Raw genomic sequence first — 24,896 nt, forward strand, 5'->3', positions numbered from 1 at the left:
GAGGTGTGATCACAGTCCTCAGGGTAAAAATCGCGCTCTTAAGTACTAAAGTAACACTGCTCCTTTAAAACAAACAATATTCATAATAACAGTGTACACGTACTACAATAATTATAACACTGGCTTGGAATAAAACAATTAAAGTAGACTTTAGGTATATTTTAAAGTATTTAAAGTAGTGATTTATTTTAAATGTAGCTATCTATGGCCCTTTAAACATCTTAGAAATTTATGTATTTAAATTGTGTGACGTTAAAGATGCATTAAATTGGTTGTACACTTTAAATTTTTTCTTGCAGGCTTCTATTTCGGTCATATTTAATATAATCAGTAATAGAGGGCGTTCTGTATATGATTTATCACTCGCTGAAAGTGTATGTTCTTAATTTATTGACTATTATAGACTATACATATAAAATTAGACATTATTATTCTACGTTAAGTATTTTATTGCATGCAGCGCCATCTCTTATCAAATTTTAAATTATGCAATTATCCTTTGATGGCTGTAATTTGTATTTCGCACGACATTTTTACGATGGACGCTAGATGGCTCCTTCTGAAATTTTATTTTTTTATTATAGTTTACATTTAAGACAGTATAATTAAAGTTTTATAAATTTTTGATCAAGAAATCTTTAATGACCAATGAAGTGTCTATTTTTCCTGAATAGTTACGATGGCTTCTTTGTATCTGCTTACTGTAATAACGTCAATGACAGTTTGTCACATGATAATTCTTACTGTCATATTCATATACGTCAATATAAAAATGGAGAACACATGTGAAATGTCACAACTATAGTTTGACAGTCAAACTCGGTCGGGCGAGTCGGCTGGTAGTTGTAGATATTACTGTGCGTTATTAATTTTTATAACTTCGAAATATTATTGTCGCATAAAAGATAAATCTGTGTTTCTCAAATATACATGTAAAATCGCCGTACAGAGTTATTAGCATACCCTACTTGCTAAAATTGCTGTAACGCAAAGTTTTGGAAATCCTCACAATGCCGCATTGTTTTTAATTTTGTTCAAATGTTGAAAGATGGACGTAGTTCTCGTTTTGTGTCTATTTAGCGTGTCGCTTCATAACGGATATGAGAGAAAAGCTTTCTAGTTCCGGAGCAATAATATTTTTATCACTTGCTTGGTGAGTACTTATTTAGATATGAAATTTTTCTCGTTCTGGTATAATCTTTTTAGAACCGAAAATTAATAATTTCGTTTATAATATTTGCTATAAAATGAAAATGCACTTTAGTAACTTCAAATATTATTCCCTGTTATTTCACATATCAAACAATTTTAATATGTAGACGTGACGTGAATTGTTAATAACTAAAGGGTTTTAATATCTTTCTAGAGAAAAAATTGGAATAAATCTGATTTATAATGTTTTATAAAATATATCACAAAATACAATAGATACAATGTAGATCTAAAATATAAATTACATTTAATTATTTTCAGAATCCATATGAAAACATGGCTAGTGATGAATCCAGTGTTCGAGTGGCTGTGAGGTAAGAATATTTTTCTGCTCAATTGACATTACATATTTACTGATATATGTATATTTATTTAACTTGAAAACTAATTTTACTCGCATCAACAGATAGTTACTAGTAAAGAAAAGAATGACCATTTAATATATATATATATATACAACTTGTACCATAAACAAATTTTGTTTATAAACCTTACATAACTTTTAAAATACCTTGATAAAAATTGCTATAGTGCTCAAAGTATTTTTATTGTATTTAATGTTGAAAGTTCTTTACATTTAAGTTTTTTGTCTTTAGAAATTTGCAATCTTGTCCTTAACAAAAAAATTATGTTGTATTATTGTTTTTATAAAAATTTACATGTGATTTTCATAATTGCAAAACAATTGTTACATGAGGCCATTACTAAAGAAGCCAATACAGTGTGACAACTTATGTGTGATTACTGGGTGAAGGATGCTTTAATGAATTTATCTTTTTTAATACACTTTTTAAAAGATTTTGGTCCATTAATAGTGGTTACTTTTGACTTGCAATAAAATATATTATTCAAGGACATATAGCAAATTTGGTTCCAGTATATTTGTTTGTTGTTTGTTGTGTTCAGTTTGAAAACAATGTTCAGTTTGAATCTTTTGTTGCCAATGTATTTTTATTTAACTAGAACTTATAAACCTCTTTAAACAGCTTCATGGCGTCATAGTTATATGCTTCATTATAGTAATCAGTCTTAAACTTGAATGGGAAATAAATAACTACATTAATTTATTTTAATCATAATAACACAAAGGTTTTATCTATACAATCGTTATTGCTACATAGTATTTGTTTCATAATAGCTGAAAAAATCGTTTACTATTTACGAATCATATTTAAAGTACAAAAGTATTAGGCATAGGTTCTAACAAAATTGTAATTAATGGTAGATTCTTACCATTATCCCAACAGTGTATCATAATCGTATATTCTCAGAGTTCTTTTGGCAAATCCCTAATAATGTTAAATTCTAGTTTTACATTAAGATGACCTAGGGTTAGATAGTATTTCTTATTTTGCAAAACTTTTTATTTCCTAAGAGACCTTGGATTTTATTAGCATATATCGTTGAAATCGTAAGTGACAAGTAACTTCTTGATGATGCTAAGGTGTGGCTGTGATGTAACCAATGTTTGGACTTTGTCCGCGAATTTACGCCTCTATCGTAATCGGGTATGTCAATAAAACAGTAGTTAATATAAAAGATATACGGCAAGTTTTAGCTTGAGCAGGCAAATTGTGTAATCTACAAAAGTACAATATAGTTAGATAGAACTTTAACTCTTTGTAGGAAAACTTTTTAAAGATTTTCTTGATCAATGAAAAACCTAATATCTAAAATGGACGGTCACACCTGTCTAACATATGCCGACAACGATTTATATCATATTTCGGGCATACAATGAGCAGAGGCGATGAGAACTTGGAGAAACTTATTGTGGTACGTAACACAAAAGGCAGCATATCACAGTCATTTACAAACCAGATCGTCCTCAAAACTATACACTGTTATAAGGCGCGGGGCAGAAACCGATGAAAACACATTGTCCAGTCCAGATGTTTACAGGAAGTAAATCACGACGCTCAGACAAAAGCTACCGGCTGAGGAAAGGGAGTCTAAAATATAAATGGCAGAATCGAATTTTAACTTGGAATTACATCCCGAGAAAATACAGAAATTGTTTCTCATACGCATTTCAATTCTTTTGTCCGCGAATTACAAAACCACGTATTAATATCGGAACCCATGTTACATATATGTTTTTTAAGGGATTGTATATATGTATTGAAAGTATTTTTTTCTTTATGGAAACATATCAATTAACTATATGTTACATTTTAAGTTTTAGTAGCACATTTTAAGTAGCTCACAAGAGTTAAAAGTAAAGTTTCAAAATCTATTTATATGAAACTTGTCTAACTTGACTAAGAATAACCTTTTTCTCGTGTGTATTTACGTATTTCTGTTTATTGATTTGTGCCACTGTTAGATAAACGTCCTTGTCTTGTGGCACGCATGCTTATACATTATTCATACTTTAATGTTCCAACAATGGAGCGTTAGGCGCTAAGATATTCCGCAATTTATAACTTATAATGCACCGTAAACAGTATTTTTGCATTTATTATTGTATACTCACATCTCATAAGGCTGCGTTTAGCGCAAAAATCATATATAGTAGAGTATTTGCATTATATTTATTTATATCTTCACGCCTTTTCGCAATAGGATAGGGAGGAATTGGCTGATATCGTGGATCTCTACAAACTATGGTGTTGACATATCTCTCTCACTTCATTCACTTTCACCATACTCGTAGGCACTTTTAACTTGTACCTTCTCTAGTACATCCTGGATTTGGTCCAGATATGCACAAGTAGTATTACCCAATCCGACTTCACCATTTACGTTTGCCTTGAACCGTACTTTTTACCGCTACTCAATCATCTGTGTGCTGATTTTATTATTGAAAATGCCTTATAGGTTAGAACTGAATTTTAGAATTTGATTACAGAATAGAAGGCTATGTTTATTAAATAATAGAGATGCCTACGAAGTATTATAAAGCTTATAAATGCATGCGCAGTTTTCCGATCGTACGATGCTTATAAAAATAATATTAACAATTTTTAAACTTACAAAGCCAGGCAATCAATCATTTACTTTAGTTTTGGTCGTCGTAAATAATGTTTTACTGGTTTAATTACATGCTTTTAGATCTTTTATTGATTATTCATTGAGCTATAATGATGTTGTGGTATTTTTTTAGTCGATGTATTGATTTAATATATTTGATGAAGTGCGCGTTGTACATAAACTGACATTTTCCGTCGTTTAATAATCATTCTTGTTTGTATAAAATAAAATGTCAAATGATACTGTAAGTAAAGCTCTTATTTGACTAGTTTCACAGCGTAAATACAAATTGACAGACAGAGTTTGGCCTAGACAAAAACATCTTCAAGTTCTTAACTGTAACTTTCGTGATTTGGAGGTTTGATTTTCTATATAAACCTGATATAAGATGCTATTTTTTTTGCCATAGACATGAAATGATATTTTCATCGCAAAATTGAATGAATGGCGACGCAATTCTGACTTGCAGTAGATTACAGTCCTGTCATAATATAACAATGATGGATTATTAATGGTTTTTATTGGTTATTGCGACAAACATAATTAATTCGATATAATTGTATAGCTTTGTCAATAGCCACTTCAAGATACGGTATTTATGGTATTTAATTATTTATACCAAATTATTGTAAGATATTAAAGTAAATAATGAAGAACTGACTGCATAAATATCACGAAACTATCAACTTTTTTGCTCAACTCTCTAGACTTTCTAGCGAAACCTGGCATTAAGTCCGTCGACCGGAGAGTTTCAGAAAATATCTAAAGAAAGTAATCAGCAGTATAAAAAGCAGACTCTATTGAAATAAATTGTACTGTTTGGTGATATCTGAAATTATTTTAATATAATTTTTAACGGTTGGAGCCCTGTTGCAGTCGTGGTCAAACAAATACGCGCCGTTAAAATAGTTAAGTTTATTAAGATTGAGCCACTGGTTCATACAGTAATTAACGTAATCATTTTTTAAATGACTTTAAATGTATATTATAATTCCGTTTTATTAATTTTACTCGTCAATAATAGCTTCGGCCTCGGCTTCGACTTTCTGGATTTTTAATGGTAATAGACAAAAAAGAAGCATTCCTAGTAAGCGTAGATTGGCGGATCAAATGAACGGTAGTGATATAATAACTGCGAAATTAAATTTAACTGCTTCATCATTGCAATCTCAGTGTCATAGTATGTATTTATTTGGTGATTTCTTTTTACAACAAGCATTAGATCTATTGGGTCTTATGCAAGCCGGTTTACTCAAGATGTTTTCCTTCAACGTACGAGTGTTAAATTCGCACGTAGAATTTCATTGGTGCCGGGATTCGAACTTTGATATGAGATGATTTGCACTTTCCCCACCCGCACCGCAACGGATATAGAGTTATATCGCTGTATTGATACGATGATTCGTAAGTGGCATTATTGGCTCAACTATGACCTATTGGACATCCTTTTATTAATGATATCGTGTTGTTTAGGTCCAGCAGGGGGCCTATTGACCACTGTAGGCATGATATTTTAACTTCAGCTGTATTATTAGAATTATGTCTTTAAAGTATTATATGAGGACACGGCAATGCCTTCGGCGTATCGAATACCATTGTTGTTTCGGATAGAACTCGAAACCTGAAAGTCTATTTGTTTAAAACATATTGATATGATCACTATAAGATGTTATTAGGTTGCCTAATTACGTTATAACTTAAGACAGACGGTCCCTTACGTAGGTATTGAATAAATTAAATAACTGTTTACGGTTGGACTGGGACTGTTTTTGATGGTATTATGAATTCTTGTGAATGAATGATAACTTATATTTCACATTAATGATCTTGGCTTCACAGTTCTATTATTCTTAAGTTTAGGTTCTATTTTTGAAAGTGCTACGATCGTTATATTTTAATTATACTTATAAAATACGTCTTTAGACAAATCTCTACTGGTAGTACAGATACGAATTGATTAATATATGTAATCAAATTTAATAAACGAATTTGTTTGAAGGACCCTGACCGATAGTGAATATTATTATTAATTTACTAAGCCATTTACAAATCGATGTAGCTTAATAATTCAAAGTAGTTGGAGGCAATAATGGCTGTTTTTTAATACCTATAAGAATGATCAACTTATGTATTGTTTTTTCGTGGTAGTGTTGGATAAATATTTTCTTTTCTTTACAATTTTTAAATTTACAAAGCCAGGCAATCGTGTACTTCCGTACTGGCTGTTAGACTTATTATTGATTGAGTTATAATGATGTGGTATTTTTGCTAGTCGATGTATTGATTTAATATTTTTTTTTCTTTCGTTTTTATGTCTTTTTTTTACCCTAAGAAGGTTCTACAAATAAAAAGCGTTATTTCGTAACAATTTTTTAAATTTGTTTGAAATGGAAACTGATGTTATTAGCATGGCAGCAGAATACTGATTATTATCTATCTAACATGAGCATACATGTTCTGGGTAGTTACGGGACTTATAAACAATAAATAAATGTGCCAATAATAATTATTAATTATATATTTTCAATAGAATTTGACTGAACGCTTAAGGTAATGTAGAACACTTGTGGGCGATTCATAACTGGGTTCGCCCACGATCTGTCATTCAGCGTGGGTTTACAAAGCCACAGCCTCCACGATGTCCTTACAAAACCTCAACAGGTTATGAATCTATGCAAATTGTATTTGTATAGATTCATAACGTTTTAGGATACCAAGTGTTAAAAAAAGTTGCCACTTATATTATTCGAAGATATCACTTAGATTGAACACAAACATGCAGTTTCCTCCACCACAGAATATTATTTGTCGTTACAGCGAGTTATTTAGCGCGAATTTGATCGCTCCAAACAGGAAACGGTTATTCAAAAGATCTAGAACGTTCAGACGGCGGGAAGTTATATTTTAATAAAGTATAGATACTTATATACCTTCATCGTGAATAAGTTGAAAACAATATTAAATGAATTATTTCCGAACTTCATTAATTCAACAGGGTCCTTCGAGAAAAGAGCGTACGAATTCTTAACGGGCAACGTACTCGCTAGTGTGGCCTTCACTTAATTAACATCGGGTAAAACTCTTGTCCGTTTGCCCCTGATCTATAAAAATATGTACTATTTGGCTAGTTTAGAAGTTCAGGAAGCACAGTATATTTTTATACTACGTACAATATCAAATCTCTTTATTTGACACTCGATAATTTGAAAAACTTGGCCGGTTAAAATGAAAAAAACAAATATTTGTTCTATAAGAGGAGATACTCCATTTTGTAAATTAAAATTTGATCAGGTTGCCATTTCTAAAAAAAAGGAAAACCTTTATAAATGGGGTTTAAATCCATTACATATTATCTGCCATATTATAAATTACTTATAATAGGTAATTCATTATATGGTATGGTTCATTATATTTCCCTTGAAAAATACCCGAAAAATTGAAAAAAAAAAACATGTTAAATGGTCCCCTCGCTTATTTGAAGTTGAAGTAATATCTTGCTCGCCAACATGCGATAATTTGAAGTCCAGCCTTTCTTATTCTCTATAATGTGTTAGAAAATCTCTGGAAATATTTACTACCCTACGCTTCTACACCCCGGAACCGACACGAATAATGATTACTTCGCAGCTCTCACTATTGAAAATTCTTTGGACAATGGAGAATCAAGTTGCTAACTCAAAAAAAGATTACGGATTTTCATTCGAAATAAAAATATGTACTTAAATAATTGTATTTAATTATTAATACATAATATAGATGTAACGTATTGATTGAGAAATTGATCAAACTCTTATTTACTCGTGGCTATTTAAATGCTTGTTATTTTGAACTCTCTAACTTGTCTCTGGTCCCTTACGTCTAAAATTATCAAGAGTCGCTCAATGCAAAGCTCAATATAATAATTCAATCCACCTGCGCAGCTCAGCTAGCAAGATTGATCAGGTGATGCAAAAGGGGTTGGCCATAGAAATATGGTCAATAGAATAGAAGATGAAGATTTCTAGCAATTTCAAACAAGTCTTATATGAAATTTCAAATAGAAGCCTAAAAATAGCTTTTATGTCGTAATTAGTGCGACTTCTAATTTAGCCAAGTACTCCTTGTGTCTCAGTGTTCTGACAGTTGGAGTGCCAACTGTCACCGTAATGAGCTCACGGACTTGTTTTCTTTTGAGATACAAATATAGGAACGTAGACCATCGAAGTCCTATTTAATCTATGCCCAAATGATCTAGAGTCCAGATATACATACATTATTAAAGAAATCTTAATATTTAGACAAATTTTATTTAATTACTTAAAACTTTTGCAACGCCAAATAAGTTTAAAAAAATTACTAAGGCATTGTTTTTGACACTACCGTGAGTCGAAAAACGTAAGTTTGTAAAGTTTTTACTATATCCTATTTGCTAATAGGATTTTATGGGTAAAATATATTAAAATAACCAAATTATTAATAATGTACGTATTTTTACATCGAACATTTAAGTATATTTGCTGCAACATGCAAAAAGTTTACTTTAGTTGAAAATCGCGTGCGCTCCATTGTATAATTAGCGGGTGCGGACCGTTCAATACCCCCGGCTCAAAAGGCGGACACAATGTATGCGTAGGTTTTACTGGGAAGCGATCGACGTATTGAAAGGTTGCCAGGATTTATCGTTAGGTACTGTTCCAAATTGGGTATCTATATTTTCAGTTTGTCTATGAAAAGATTATATTTAATAAGATTCAGTAAAAAAGCTCAGAATATAAAGACCAAAAAGATTTTATTTGCAGTACAGTACTTTACTGTGCGTTCTTTTTTTAAAATACTACAGTCAAAGGCTATTTTAAATAAAGATCATTATGATTATACCTATACGAATTCTATTTTCAAAATATCGGTTATTACTTTCAGCAATTAAAGAAAGCATTTTCGATGGATTCCTTTCAAAGAGTTGTTCTATACATATACGTCTTGAGGTTTATCTTTATTACCAATTGCGTAGTGACTGACGTGTGCGTGCGCGCATCCAGACTGCTGGTCGCTACCGACCATACGTTGAGTCAGTGTTGCTATTTTTAACTTACCATATTTATTTTCGTTTATTCGTATGGTCCTTACGATAATGTATTGAAAGATCGCTTTGATGTCTAAATAATAAAACTTATAGTAATTAAACTAAAATATAATTAGGCAAAAATCATTTCTTAAAAATCCACGAAAGAATAAGACTTAAATAACCATTTATATAATTTATAGCATTTATTAAAAGAAACTTTCGAAGTAAATTCTCAATTAAGTCCTCTGTAGGTTATCTGCTAATTAAATGAATATTTTATCTGTGCTCGATCTGCGTGACGAACGACTTTTGTCTGTGACATGGTCGTGGCCAGTCGTGATGAAAATGAAAGTTGCATGAGTTATCAAATAAATCTCTTCTGATGTAATAAAGCTTTAATGATTTATAAACGTTTTTCTTTGTAAAGGGGTTCGTTCAGAATCAGAATTGATCGATACTACCCCTCATGATAGTGACCCCATAAAAGCGTTGTGTTTTTAAGCTCGGTTTGTAGTGAAGAAATTATTTAGATTATTTTTTTGTTACGTCTAATCGTAAAATCACGTTTCAGACATACATATATCTCCATTATTATTTTAAAACCATTTCTCCATTAAATACATTGTTATACATAAGAATTAAATTAGTTTCATTTCTTATAACTCGTCTTTTTTCATAAACGTGATAATATAGGTTCAAAATTGGATTTTGTGAAGTTCGTAAACTGTTTCATTTGTTGGGTGGCTCGTGTTAATAAAACGTATTGTGAAATTAAAATAATAATAATAAAATTTATTCATAATAAAACATGTTTGTGACAAAATTGATATAACGCTTATTTCCTGGGAGCCCTTGTGAAACTAAATTACAATTATTCCTGAGTACATGGTGCATGTTTAAAACAATTTAAAGATATGTAAATCAAAAAAAAGTCTTGTAAGACTTTATATATGCGAAAGTATGAATGGGTGAATGTGTGTGCGTATAATATAATCTGTATTAGACAGTGTGGCAGAGAGTTGTTATTAGCGCTTTCTGGTTTAGTTTTTGAAACCTCGGAGTCATACCAAAACATTGTAAAGCTTCCGTCGAATCGAAATCCAAAGCTAGCAGTTTATGTATATACGCTTACAGGAAAAGACTGTATATAGATTGAAATAAATAATTAAAGCAAGTCAGTTGCGCTACAACCTTTTTCGGACTGGGTCTCAGATATCTGACCTATTAGATTGACAGATAGATATGTTTCATGATCATTATCAATCTAATAGGCAAATAGGTGATCGGCCTACTGTACCTGACACACGCCGACGACTTTTTGGGTCTAATTCAAGCCGGTTTCCTTACGATGTTTCCCCTCACCGTTAAATGGATTAAAATATATAGTATACTGCAAGGTTTTCTTGATAATGTTTCTATGTATAAATAAAATCTTTGTTAAAGTTCATCGTATTGAAAGGCTTTCATACTATTACAATTCTGAGTACACGTGCGTCTTACCTCATTGTTCGTACCGACGTATAATTTGTCTGTTAATCTTTATAGGTCATCATTCAGTCATTCAGGTCAGGGATCAGAAGGATTGGATCGTTGACATTTCGTAACTGGTCAGATTGTATTACATTCTTATCATAATCGAACTGAAACTGCTTAATCAGTTGTCAATAAGAACATTAATTTAAATATTAGTTAACGTCATAGGGAATAGTCTGGTCGACCTAGTCTGGTTCTTTCGAAGATCATTCTTATGTGTAATTAGCAAAAATAATGTAATACATATGTTTTTATTAGAGGGCTGTTAAAGTACTACGTAAGTAGATCTACTGCAATTTATGTGTAACACTGAATCAAAGTCAATCAGCTAGATTACTTCCAGCTATCACCTTGATGGAATACTATGGTCCGCTTCATAAGAGATTTTCTATTGCAAACTAGCGAACTGTGGAATCGACTACTGGTGGGGGGTATCTTCCCTGGGAGATATAACCTTCAATTGTTTAAAAAAGGACATACTGGACAAACGCTGGGTGTGTTAATTCTACAATACCCATTTTAAATAAAAAATTGGACTGTCCATGGGCTGCGACGACTTCCCTTTTTGGGCGTACCGTAGCCTTGTTTGCCGATCCTATAGAGAAAATATTTAACATTGTATTCTGTATTCTGTCGTATATTTATCGAATACCGTTTTGTTATTACACCTTAAATATACTAAGAGAATATGAAGATATAATTCAATAATATCTCATTACGAAATCCAAACTTGGAAACTTGAGAGTGTACTTTGTGGTAAATGGCTTCATTAACAGTTCCCCTACAAACATTTTTTGATACCTACGCCATCCAACATTGTTGTTGATACATTAATTTACCTTTTCAGAATCAGACCACAGACGCCAGCCGAGGTTCTAGAAGGATGTGGCATCTGTGCGAGAGCAGGAGACGCTGCGGGGGAAGGTGGAATCGCTCTTGGCTCAGAGAGGGCTTTCACCTTCGACTATGCCTTCGAACCTTTGGTGGGCCAGCAGGAGATTTATGACACATGTGTCAGAAAGCTCGTGGAATCGGCCCTCGATGGATACAACGCAACTGTGCTTGCATATGGACAGGTTTGTTACTTCGCTTTCTTCGCTGTACTGCCTTATTATATATTTTATTTTCGATAATAATAATACGATTTAGGCTAATGCCTTGTACTTATTCTTAATATGTTTTGTGCCCTTTTTGAAAGGGTAGCCAATAGGGTTCTTCATAGATACTTTGTACCGGTGTTGTATGAAGCGATTCCTCCTATTTAATTCAAGATTATCGCTTCTACCATTAGTCACGGGTTAAAAATACAGTACGTACAATGTGAGATGTTGGCAGAGTTTTAAACCATTGTAAGTTATAGTCTTATCAGTTATTGAGTAATAATTATTTCGTATTTGTTATCGACAAATATGTAAACAAAATTTACAGTTAATGAACTCGGTATGTTGAATGATACCACCAAAATATTTAACCCATTTCTCTAGATAAATGTCATTTCGTTATCGTTATGGTTTATTTGTATCTAATATCGCTCGTATAACCTCTGTTGAATTTTATATACGCAATACGCAAGGACGCACAACATCTTGTATTAAATACGTTCTAAACATTTGTATTGTCTTTAAGTGAAGAACGCAACAATTGTAGTGTGAATTGAATACACTTTTGTATTTGCTGATCAGAGCGTGCCTTTTTGGTACATACTAGATCACTAACTATACACGAAACAATGCTTAGGAGTGACTTTTAGACTGTGCAGATTTCATCTGGCTCATGAATCACATTCACAAGAGCCCTTTTGTGACCTCCTTTTATCTTTGTGATTTACTTTAAATAAATTAACGTTAACACTGCACGTATCTTTGTGCTATCGGAAATTATATTTCATATCTGTTGTATTTGAAATTCAGGTAGTGAGCATTAGATTTATGTCCTGTGACCTGTGTCAAAAAGGTAAGGAAACATACATGTTTCTATATCTGATTGATTGGGTAGCCTAGGTTTTAAGCGTTCATAAAGCATTCTAGTACATAGCATAGTATAGCTAAAACATTATGTAAATAGGGTGATTAAAACTAATTCTCTACATACAATAGAAGATAATAATTTGGTAGCACAAAAGTACACAAAACCTTTGTTGGTTTGCAGTCGACGACCGGCGTCGTAATTATAATGACTTACCTCGGCTTATGAAACTGAGACTGCAGGAAATGAAAACTAATATGCTGAAATGACCCTTATTTCTCCATTAACACAGTTCAGAATAATAATAGTCGTGAGATTATATTACTTAGGCGTTATCGTCTCAAATGCACCTGTTTTTTTCTGCGGTTCGCTTTCATGTATTGATCAATCAGTAGTGCATGGGAAACCCGTGAGGGTGATGTTAGCATGCTAGTAATATGGTATTAAAATTTAATGATTTTTTTATGGTTGAAGGGTGAAGGGTTGGAAGTGAAAACTTTATTGGGTTTTTGCACAGCATATTAAATATGATTTTAAACTAATGAACCAGGTTACGTTACTCCCCCTAGCTCCTAATAGTGAACTATTTAACATGGAAATAAAATGTTAAACAAACATGTGTACTTTCTGTTAGGCCGTGGAATTGATCAAATTCATGTCTATGGATTTGTCTAGTCATGGGTATGACATACTCGAGATCATACATAGCGTTTTATCTCTGATTTCATACGGGAGGAGTAGGAGGCCGTTATTTCGTCATATCGTCATATCGGAAACTCTTGTTATTTACTTGGAGCATCAAATAGCTATTCAATGGTTTGAGATAAATACGTTTTACGTTGGTTTGAACATGGTTTTAACATCTGTACTGCGGTCGTAAAATTTAGGAAACAAGAGTTAAACACATGAACACTCACATTGCCACGGAGTTTTCTTGAAGGATAAATACCTAAGTAAGTAACTAAGTTTTTTAAGTCTGTTAAAAAGTTGATAACTAAGTTTCGAAACTGGGTTAAACCATTCATTTACATATAGTTAATGGTAAATATTTAATGTACGTCTCTGAGTTAGAAGGCTGTATATTCAAATGCACAAACACTAAATTACAAAAATTTGTCTTTATTTATTATTTCGTACTTTAGATTAAATTAGTTAGCCTGTTTTTAACTTTTAATTTCTTATTACCGTGCGAAAATTTCATAAATAATCAAAATGCCAATCAAACTGATTTTAATTGAATTTTAACCCGCAGTAATTACCGCCACTTAATGATTGTCATCTGAATTGGAGTTTGCGGAAATTTTCTTTGACTTATACATAATTATGAGATGAATAAATTATTATAATTGCGTCCATGCCCATATAGCCAGCAAAAATGCAATTTTTATGCGTTCTGTATAAATATATATTTATTTAATGATTGTACGTTTTGTTTCTAATAATTGATTCTTAGGTAAAAACTTGAAATATCCCTATAGCCTATTACAGCTGTCCTTGGACCTGTTTTTTTTTTTTGCTTTTCACTATTATAATTACTAAGAAATTAATAAATGCAGAAGTAACATTTAAACGTTTAAATGAATGACAAAATATCAATAAATCTTAGTTATGCGCGTAAAATTGTTATATAAACATTTTATGGAATTGTTTTTAATACTTGCTAACTCATACTGTTACCGAGTTTTTTTAACCTTTTAGTTACCAATAGGATAGAAATGTATTGGAAGTTATCGCTGTGTCGCTTTTAAGCTTTCACGGGTAAAATTTTACGCTTGACCTATTTGGCTCGATGATGAACTTTACGTATTGAACGAAAAGCCAGAAATGGCTTAAGAATTTACCCGTGTTGTCAAACAAATGTTTTCTACTACAAAAATCTTCTTGGGAAAAAAATTACCGTGACATTTTTCCGTTACGCGCCATCTTCTTGTTGTCCCTGCCACCGTTGTTTCGATGAGATTCGAAGCCGTTAATAACAAAAATATATAATAACGATAACAACGATAGTAATAATTATATTACAACTGAAAATTGATGAAATTCTGTAATAATAAGGTAAAAATAAATAATTGTATTATTTGTATTCATGTCTATGATAATAAAAGCTTTACTTAACCAATTTCTGTAAAGTTGCATATATCAGATCATTTTTCGAAAAGTGTGTGCGTGTACTCTAGTACACGGACACATTTTTTTTCTCGTCGAAACACCTTTCTGCTGGAAAAAGAAATTTGTATTTACTTAACTATTTTAGAAAAAAAAACCTGAGGAAATATACGTTATAATGTCGATTTCAGTTAATTAAATTACAGTGAATTATTTAAAATCAATGTACACGAATAAGGAATCGGCAAATATGACAAGCAGATTCTTTAATTTTTAAAATGAAATAAAGTTCAAATGTGAGAACCTAATATCGAGTGTGACCTCTTGAAACAGCTTGAATCCTTCTGGGCTCGTGTTCTTCTTTTTAATAGCGTTTTGATTGTGTTTGTGTTCAGAAAGCGTCCACAAAGGTCTTTATGTAAACATCTATTCATTATTCCATTAGGTTTATGGATTTTACGTATGCAAGATAAAGGTTCAACTAATTTAAGATCAAAGCAAAACCGTCTTATTTTTAGTATCACAGGTTGACGACCTTACGTAATGTAAATATTCCTATTTCATTTATCCTTATCCTACATATTTTGTAGCTATGTGGGTGTTACCTTCGCGATTAATGAACGTTGCCAATTGCCGGAACGCGGCAGAACAGATGGAAACACGTAATATGAAGGGAGGCTGGAAGCGTTTCAATCGAGAAAAATTGTGTCTGGCTGGAAATGTTTCGGTGGAATATATATACTGTATATGTTGAGACGGGTTGCGTATTTGGCAAATAAATGACAAATTTTGTTTATGAAATAACCTATGTTTTAACTAGTTTAAGTCTTGTTGGCTGTAAAGCTTTATCATGATTGATGTGATTCTATTGACTGAGCTTTAATTGCTTTAATGAATAAATATTAAATGCTTTTCATGCTACTTACAAATTAGTATATATGTACCAGCCGGCGAGAGAAACAGAAAGTACTAAACTGGTGTCCAAGGGAAAATAAACGAAAAATAGGAAGACTATTTAAAACGTGCATTGACCAAATTAAGGCACAGTTAAGACAAGAATGGCGGGATTTCGAAGAGGTCTTCTCAAAAAAAAAGGCACACATATACCTAAAAAGAATGATATTGAAATAAAAAAGTGTTTAAGTGTAAAAGTATCTCAATAAACGGCTATTATATATGTATGAACTGCAGCTATTGCAGTTAAAAGCGATCGAATATTTTCTTATATGGGCCAATAACCTGTTACCAAGAAGTAGCTTATCATGGTACAATATAACAATACAAACTAGCTGTAGTTTGTATTCGTTACGTAATTGTACTGCAAAGTGTCTGCCGACACGCGAACTGTTGCTAAGAGGTAGTTTTGGTAAAGAATTTTGGGAACAACCTTAGTTCTTTTGGTCACGAATGTTGGTGCAGTATGACCAATTTTGTTTCATTTTGCGTGTATAAGGTGTAGATGACTCTGTAGTTGATTTTTATGTTGTCTTGACCTAAGTGTTCCTGGGCCATTGGGGTGCTTTAATAACCATAACAATGGAATATAAGCGAAAAAATGAAATGTTATTTGCTATGTAATGAATGAATGGAATGTAACAGTCAGAGCGCCTGGCTACTCTTGGGGTGTAATTTCGACGATTGAGGAAATCGCTTGTAAAACTAAGAAAGCCTGGGTGAGTAAAATGGCTTGGCTTGTACTGTAACCATAGGGTTTCTTTGAAGAGATCGCGAGATTCTTCAGTTTATTAATATGAGTAATAAAAAATAAGTACTGATTAGGGACACAGAACGGCTTGTCAGCGTAAATAAGATTACCAATTGCCCTACTTGCGGGACTTTATTCATATATTGTAAATAATTTTTATTTGTCTTTTTTTTGTGCATGTCTTTAAACATCCATATTTAATATAATAATAATTAATCGAAATTGTTACGCTACATTTATTCCTTGAAACATTAATCCATATTTACAAAAGATACACTTTAATAAGTACCTCTAGAGTATAGGCCTCCTCCAACTAGCTCTAGCTCTCTCTATTTTAAACACTTTTCTCCCAAACTTTCCTCCCTATATTTGAAATACTAATTGTATATGATGGTTTATCTTTAGAAAGTATTGATACTTATTTTATTTGTGTTAATTTAAGTAGAAGCCTGGTTGATAATACAAAAATTAATATATTGAAGTGAAACTTCTTTATCGGTGTTGGGAAAAATTTACCATCACTTTTTTCCGTTACGCGTCATCTTATTCTTATCTCTACCACGGTTCTATCTCTACCTCAGAAGAGATTCGAAGCCATTAATAACAAAAATATATAATAACGATAACAATGATAGTAATAATTCTATTACAATTAATGAAATTCTGTAATAATCTTAGTAGTAATAATATAAAATGAAATAATTGTATTATTTGTATTCGTGTCTATGAAAATAAAACCCTTTTGTTAAACTTTTTCTTATTTAACTTTATTTAACCAAATTCTGTAAATCATTATAGAAGTTTCACATCTTACGTATGTACTAGAACATTTTTATTTATTAACACTTCGTTGCTAGAATACAGAAAAACAGTACAATTAAAATAATTAAATGAAAAGGAGGGCAACGGGCGGCCTTACGGCTTTGGAGGGATCTCTTCCAGGCAAACACTTAGCAATTTATCTACGTAAAAGTCTCTTAATTGTAGCAGCCTATTTGATATATTTAAATTTATTTAAATTACGAGAATTTTATCTCAATAAAACTGTCATGTTAAAAATATATAAATGAAGTCATTCGGATATGAATCGAGTATATATTTGGCACGTAATTTTTCCTTTTTAATGCAAATTTTGATTGCATTTTTATTAGTCTTAGTGTGGTATTATTTATAGTCATTGCCTTTATCGGGATTACAGTTTTGTTTTTACAAGTTTCTTTTCAAACAAATCACATATATTTAATTTATTTTAAATTTTAAACTTTATTTTAGTTTCTCTATTATTCGTTAATTGAATAAAAAAAAGCATTCCACAAATATACATTATGCCTAAACAAGAAATTAGTAAGTCTTAATCCCCTACAAAACCTTACTCTTAGATTAACTAGATCAATAGGCTGATAAAACTGGTTCCTAGTTTCGCTTAAATTTTAACCTATCCTTCTTGGCATGGTTTCCAAGACCTACATCAGGAAACCTAGTAAAACATAAAAGTATTCGCCATAAATGCTCATATAGAGTTACAGTTGAAGGGCTCTTCATATGTTGGCTTTTGAAGTGCTTTCACACAAATTAAGGATCTGTTGAGACGGGTCTCCACGCGGGCCTCATTTAGCGAATCTCACGTTTGCCTCGGTTTAATATAATTCTTATTTCTCGTCGTCCTGATTTAGAAGCGTGCTGGAAACATTGCTTGGGATTATTATCGCGTGTTTTGGCTTCGGATCTCTGTGTTTTTCCTCTCTGTTAGTCTAGTTTGGGTCCAACAGTCTGCCCTTGTCTAGAATGTTAAATACATAAATATAAATACACTTTCATATATATATTATTGAATTAATATTACCTTTTCGTGTAGTGATAAAAAGATTTCTCTTGTTTAATAGAAATTTTAATATTCTGTGTAAGAGACAGTTCCTGTCATTTTATTTTACTAATCGATGACGCGGGAACTTCGTATCACCTACATATTATATTTGTGTCAGACCTTAATACAAATATTTTAAAACAGACCAAAGTGATCGGACCTCATACTACAGATATGAAACACAAATTTCTGAAGGTTAATACATATATGACAACCAAGTGCCAATTTTTGTTTCTATAACGTCAAAGACATCCAATATCCCCCAGTATTGAAAAATTGAATTATCGTTTTTAGTATGCTACGCTTATTATTTATATTTCCCGTTTAAACCTTCCCTTCCGCAAGTATTTCTTGATTATCGAGTTTTAGCGAGACAAACGAACATCAATTTATTGTTACATAGACAGCGTGCAATGTACATGTCTTCATGGTTTCACCTAGCTTAATGAAATATACATTGAGACCTTCCCTACCAAACAAAAAAAAATGTTTTTTCATATTTCAACTGTAACACTGTAACACTAGATTTTTATATATAAAATATATGTATTGAGTTTAAAAACGTTAAACTTTACCCTGGCTCTATTTATGGTAATAATTGCATACACATTTATCAATCCATGAGACAATCGATGCTATAAAACTTATGCAACTTCGGACATGACTGGAATGATATTCTGAACCTTGTCAACATTCACAGAATATAAATTAGCTCTGTGAATTATACTAGTACAATTGGTTATTTCCTTCGTATTTTAAATAAGTTGACAAAATAAATATCATTTTGGAGTATTTTCTGAAAGAAGAAAGAAGGCTCACGAGCACAATGCCGGCCATTTAAGAATTGGACCACTCTTTTCTGGAAGTACACTAAGTCGAATGGTTCGGAAATATTTCAGTTCTTTGGTTCCATAATGGTGATGCGCGGCAAAAACTGCATTAAACGCTCAGCTCTGAAAGAATGTTAGACATTTCTTTTAAATTCCTAGTGATTATGACATGAAGAAGTTGAGGGTAAATTTTAGAGACATGTCATACAAAAGCGTAAATATATTTCAAAACCAATAGTTTAAAATTGTTAAAGCGACTGATAATTTTGGTAGTTAATTATGATTCCACCTCGGGCGTTCTAACTGTTAAAGGAAGGACAGCACCTACATAATAATATTACGTCCGAATTCCAACCTCACTCCAAAAACGTTGTTCTTGAACCTTATTATTTAGTACATAAGGCACGGCCACCCACGCTCACTAATTATGCACATACGTTTTTACGCCGAATGCAGAATGATATTGGCTGCAGGATGGTTCCGCTTTTGTTCAACTGTTAGTCATATTTTTAATTACATATTTAAATAAAACCGGAACATTTTTATTAAAACGAAACTACTGTATATTGACTATATCTATAATACATTAAATAGGCAGCTTAATATCTTCTCGCTCTCCGTCCTCAATCTAAAAAACGGTTAAAGGACTTTTGGAAATGCTCCTGTGACCGATATGGAATTTACTATTAAGTTTGTTAAAGAAGAGCTGGAAACCCTGACACCAGGGGTTTTTTACATGAAAGGGTTCCCAAAACCTATACATAATTATTTGTTTCTAATGAATGCATAATTCCAGTCATAACATACGGCTGTCAAAAGCACTCACTAAAGTGCGAACCAGAAAAGGTAAAACATGCCAGACAGCGATGGAACGAAGCATGCTAAATATCAAAAAGTCTAATAGAATCAATAATAAAATCATAAGAAACCACACGAAAATTGAAGACAATACAACTAGAATACGAAGATTGAAATGGAAAATGGCTGGTCTTATAAGAAGTATAGAAAAGTGAAACAAAAAGATCATATATTGGTACCCAGGAGATAAGAGAAGAATACGAGGTAGACAGTTTCGAAGGAGGACGAAATAAAAACCGTAACTGGGAAAATATGGACAAGTAAAAGCTCACAACAGAGCAGAGTGGACAAAATGCAGGAGGCCTTTGCCAAAGTTGGGCAAACAGATTGGTTGTCGGTGTCACCAACTCACTAGAGACACTAGTTTAAGATTAAAATTATGTATTATTATATAATATAATGAATAAACACATTGCGGGAGACTATTATTAATCCCAGATCTCTCGTACGGTTTTGGAAAGTCTCACGTCATCTTTCTGTTCGCGAAACAATTCTTGGACTTAGGCTGTACGCTACCATTAAGCCACGGAGGTGGTGTATATCTAATGTCTAACAGGTGTAAGAATCTGATTGTAGCACTAAAAGGTCTGGCGAAATAGCGGATTTCCGCTGATAGCACTGATAACGGCTATTGTTTCTGTCTTTGGACCTGAACAATAGATATTCTTTGGAAACAATGACGCAACTCTAGATATAGTTAAATATATATAGATATCTTTGATTATCTTACTGCTGGGATGTAAGCTTTTAATACACAAACCACTGTCTGCGTGTGGGTCGAAGTCGTGGCAAATTGGTTTCTTCTCAATGAAAAACTTATCAATGAAACCGACGCAAGAATGTGTCACCTAAAATAGTTTTTATTAAAGAATTCTGTCTTTTGTCAACTTATTGGGTAATAGTATGTTTTATGCATAAAGAATATATGCTGTTTGTTTAACATCGTCTATTGTTTTTATATATCCTGATATATATGAGGTTAAACAGGTAGGAGTCCTCTGGACCTCACTTTACCTGGTATTATACTAGCTATACTAGGAAGTGAGGAGGCCTGGAGTGCAATGCAGCATTACATGCTCACAGAAGGTGGCTGCTGAGCGATTGAGGGAGAGGTCTGGGGATGACCGTAGACTGATCGGTGGTTCAAGGCTGGGGCCTCGACCTCGAGTGGCATCATATCACTCATACAAAAAAAAAGGTAGGAGTCCTCTGCCACTTACATGGGCAGGAAAAGCAAGTGCATTGCCGACCTTTTAAGAATTGGTACGCTCTTCTTGAAGGACCCTAAGTCGAACTGGTTCATAATGTCTTACCTGCATTGAAAGAAAAAATATCGTCAGTATACTGAAATACCGTGAACTCTATGACGAAACCCAATCTTAGACCCTGACATTTAGCCTATAAAAATTGTCAATGAACGACGTAAAAATGTTATCGATTACGATTCTAGTATTATAGATGTTATGGCTAAAGTTTATTTATTTACTTAAAACTAAACAACAACCCTAATAGCCAATGCGATATTTGTGTAACATAATTACCGTAACATAGGATATTTAACGTCATTTTGCTAATTTGCTCTGAGAACATATAAAATATCATTAAGAGGGGGCCAGGTTCAGCGTTCTGCCCCTACTAGGCCGGCAACACACTCGCGAGCCCTATGGCATTGCCCTTGCCCGTTTGACTCCTGTTAAATAAAAAAAGCACTCGGATTAGTAAACATTACATTTCGGGTAATGACGTTATGTTGGAACGTACATAACTATGTACGTTCGAATATAACATAAAATTGTGTGTTACTTTTTATACACACTCAGTTCCATTAGCGATTATAGACCGGAGTTGTTTATTTCAGTGAAAAGCACGAACATGGTGAACGAATTCTTTGATGTACATTTTATTGCCGAGTTATTTTTATAAATCCTCAAAGATAGCTTGCAGGAGCGTGTTAATTAACTGGAAAGGGAAATGTGGTTGATAATACTTGATTTAGTGAAATTTCCCATGAAGTTTATAAGCAAATATAAATTATATATTGACATAAAAAAATCAGTGGCGCTACAAGTGATCTGATTTTCTGATAGACTTTTTGAATCGAAGTCATACCGGTTTCCTCACTATTATTTCCTTTACCGAGGGAGTGTTTAATGCGCACATAGACAGACTATTGGTGTGTGCTGGGGTTCGAACCTACGACCGATGACGGTCGCATAGTAACCAACACTGCTCTTTGACATCTGTGTTACATTCAAATAGACATACTATAATAGATAACTTACTTTTGTTTATTAATGGAAGCAAAGGACTCTTTAGTAACTTATAATTGACCACGCACGCTGTAAAGCGCGCGAAACGTCGGAAAAAATTTAAATTTAAAATAATTATAATTGTAAATAATTATAAGTTTATAATAATAATAAATAGCTTCAATCCGTTTAAAAACTGTTTTCTTAATATGTCAAAACTATGTTAACAAAAGACAATACTGTTTCTTAAAGCTACAAATGCTAGACACTTATTACATACAACAACTACCTACCACACAGGTACTCTTACCTTTAGCAGCCATCAGTCACACACAGCATTTCCCTCGATATAAGGAAGACATTTATTTATAATAATATATAACTAACTTGTTTATGTATGAAGTTTTTGTGAGAAAACTAAATAAAGATTATTATTATTACAATTATTGAATATATCAAAACAGCTGAACACTGCGAAAGAACATAAATTTTTATTTAATAGATTTAAAACTATTGCATTGGATAAATTGAGGTAAATTTATTCTAAAGTGGAAGAGTCGTTATTGTAGTTTGGATTGGAACTATTACACTCGAGCTAACAGAAAATAGCTTAGTTTCACCATTCGAATAATGGCTTAGATCGCAGAAAGCTCAAAGGGTTCATCAAACATGGATTCTTTATAAAATCAGTGCACTTGTTGTTAATGTAAGTGATAAAGGATGCATATAACTGTAGTACTCTGCGTTTTGAACCTGGGTTAATTCTTTCGTATCTTGACGCTATATATTCACGATAAATGTAATATCCAATATAAAATAAACGAACCCTTCGGATTTTTAATATTTGTAAAGATATGTAATACATTTCTGGATGACCGTGTTGGAATAGTGTTTTCATAACGTTTTATAACGGGTCAAATGGGCACACACATGGGCCCATGCATTGTCAGAAGGGTCACAAGAGAGAGACAATACGTCTCACCAAGCTTCTTAGAGGCTTATTAAGCCTTCCCTTCTGACCGCGAAACTGAACGTCATTCGATATATCACCCTTTGTCGCTCAACCCTGATCGATGGATCGGTGTTTTCAATCCGTCGTCATTCTTGAGGTCGTAATCCCTGTCCCTGGTCATTCGATCCCTGGCTGTTCATGAATGGACTTTCTATGTACGGTGAAGGAGCACATCACCATCAGGTAAGGAGACCAGCATATCTCAAATCTACGACGTGTGTGATTTGGCAGACAGTAGTTTGATCACCTACTTAGGTATGAAATAAAAATGATCAAAGTTACGGTTGCAATCTGAGGCCAAGACACATGTAGGGTTGTAGCCAGATTATTATTAACATTTCTTAATATTTTGAAAATCGACGGAAATTTTAATTGCACTAGCTTGTTCAGCATTGATGAATCGATACTAAGATATATATCTATAAGATATATAAGATATATATATATATATAAACGTATGATTGACAATTCAAAGAAACAATAAATTTTACGTAATAGAGAATGTCTAAATGTCTTATTTCTTTACAATACCTTGCCACAGTCGGCACACTGATCCACTGACACTCAAGAGAAATAAAATTGAAGATTTAACGTGACAAGAACTTATAGCCAAACATAACAAACACAAAGAGAAAAAAATCATGGGCAAAAATTTATTTCAAAGTGTGAGAAGAGGAACTATGCATAGTTGCTCGTGTATGAGAATGCTCAATCTGGATAACGGTGTTTTTTGGTCAAAACGCGTTCTTCTTAAAAGATGATAAACTTTACCGATCTAGTCGATCTATATTTACAAATTGTCATATGTTCGGTATTTTCTGAAAATAGCGGAGACATGATACACCTACGTAACGTTTATAAATTTGAAAAACTTGGAGTTTGTGGCTACTATGCCGTTAACCTCCTCTATAATTTAATTAGATTATGCGTAATACAACTAATAATATAAATATAGATTTTGTTATAGACAAAATACATATGGACAAATAATATATAAAATTGATGTAAGTATTTTTTTAATAACACACAAGGACCTATGAAGTCCCTAACAACCTAAATATGGGACAAATAGCTTCTGAACAAATCTCTGCGTTCACATATTACTTACTGTTTATATGAACTGCTTTCAGTCCAAAATAATTTGTGTGTCAATCAAAGTGCCTGGGTTTTTACTAAATACTCTTTAGTATACCAAGCCTACTCACTGAGGTTCGGCATCATCGAATAGCAATTATTATTTATCGAATATTATTATTAAGTATTGAATTAATTTTATCACACAATAATGTAATCCCAAAATTACACCATAAGTAGGCGAAATTAGCATTGCGAAATATTCTAGAGGTCGTTTAATGACCTCCAATCTCTACGCCAACGTTTTTATTAAATGCTTAATCTATTAAATTATCAATGTTTGGTTCTTGTACAAAAAGATATGAACTTTAAATATTTTTATATCCTTGAAATAGGAAAATCCGCCCAAAAGTGATGTCATTATTCTGGCGATACAACGATATATGTATAGTGACGACAGTTATTATTGAT

General features: G+C 32.6%; 1 protein-coding gene across 3 annotated transcripts in view; it reads left to right on the forward strand.

The window, feature by feature from the left end:
• Nucleotides 1-830: 830 nt before the first annotated feature.
• LOC123714655 (kinesin-like protein KIF21A) overlaps nt 831-24,896 on the forward strand; it is a 57,157-nt gene continuing 33,091 nt past the window's right edge. For all 3 annotated transcript variants that reach the window (XR_006754339.1, XM_045669014.1, XM_045669015.1), the window contains exons 1-3: nt 831-1,153; nt 1,474-1,526; nt 11,610-11,838. Coding sequence is in view for 2 of the 3 variants with exons in the window: in XM_045669014.1 (XP_045524970.1) it covers nt 1,489-1,526; nt 11,610-11,838 (267 nt within the window). In the remaining variant the exon portion in view is untranslated. The remainder of the gene's footprint in view (nt 1,154-1,473; nt 1,527-11,609; nt 11,839-24,896) is intronic.

Source organism: Pieris brassicae, chromosome 9 (genome assembly GCF_905147105.1).
Source record: "Pieris brassicae chromosome 9, ilPieBrab1.1, whole genome shotgun sequence".
In the NCBI taxonomy this organism is placed as follows: Eukaryota; Metazoa; Arthropoda; class Insecta; order Lepidoptera; family Pieridae; genus Pieris; species Pieris brassicae.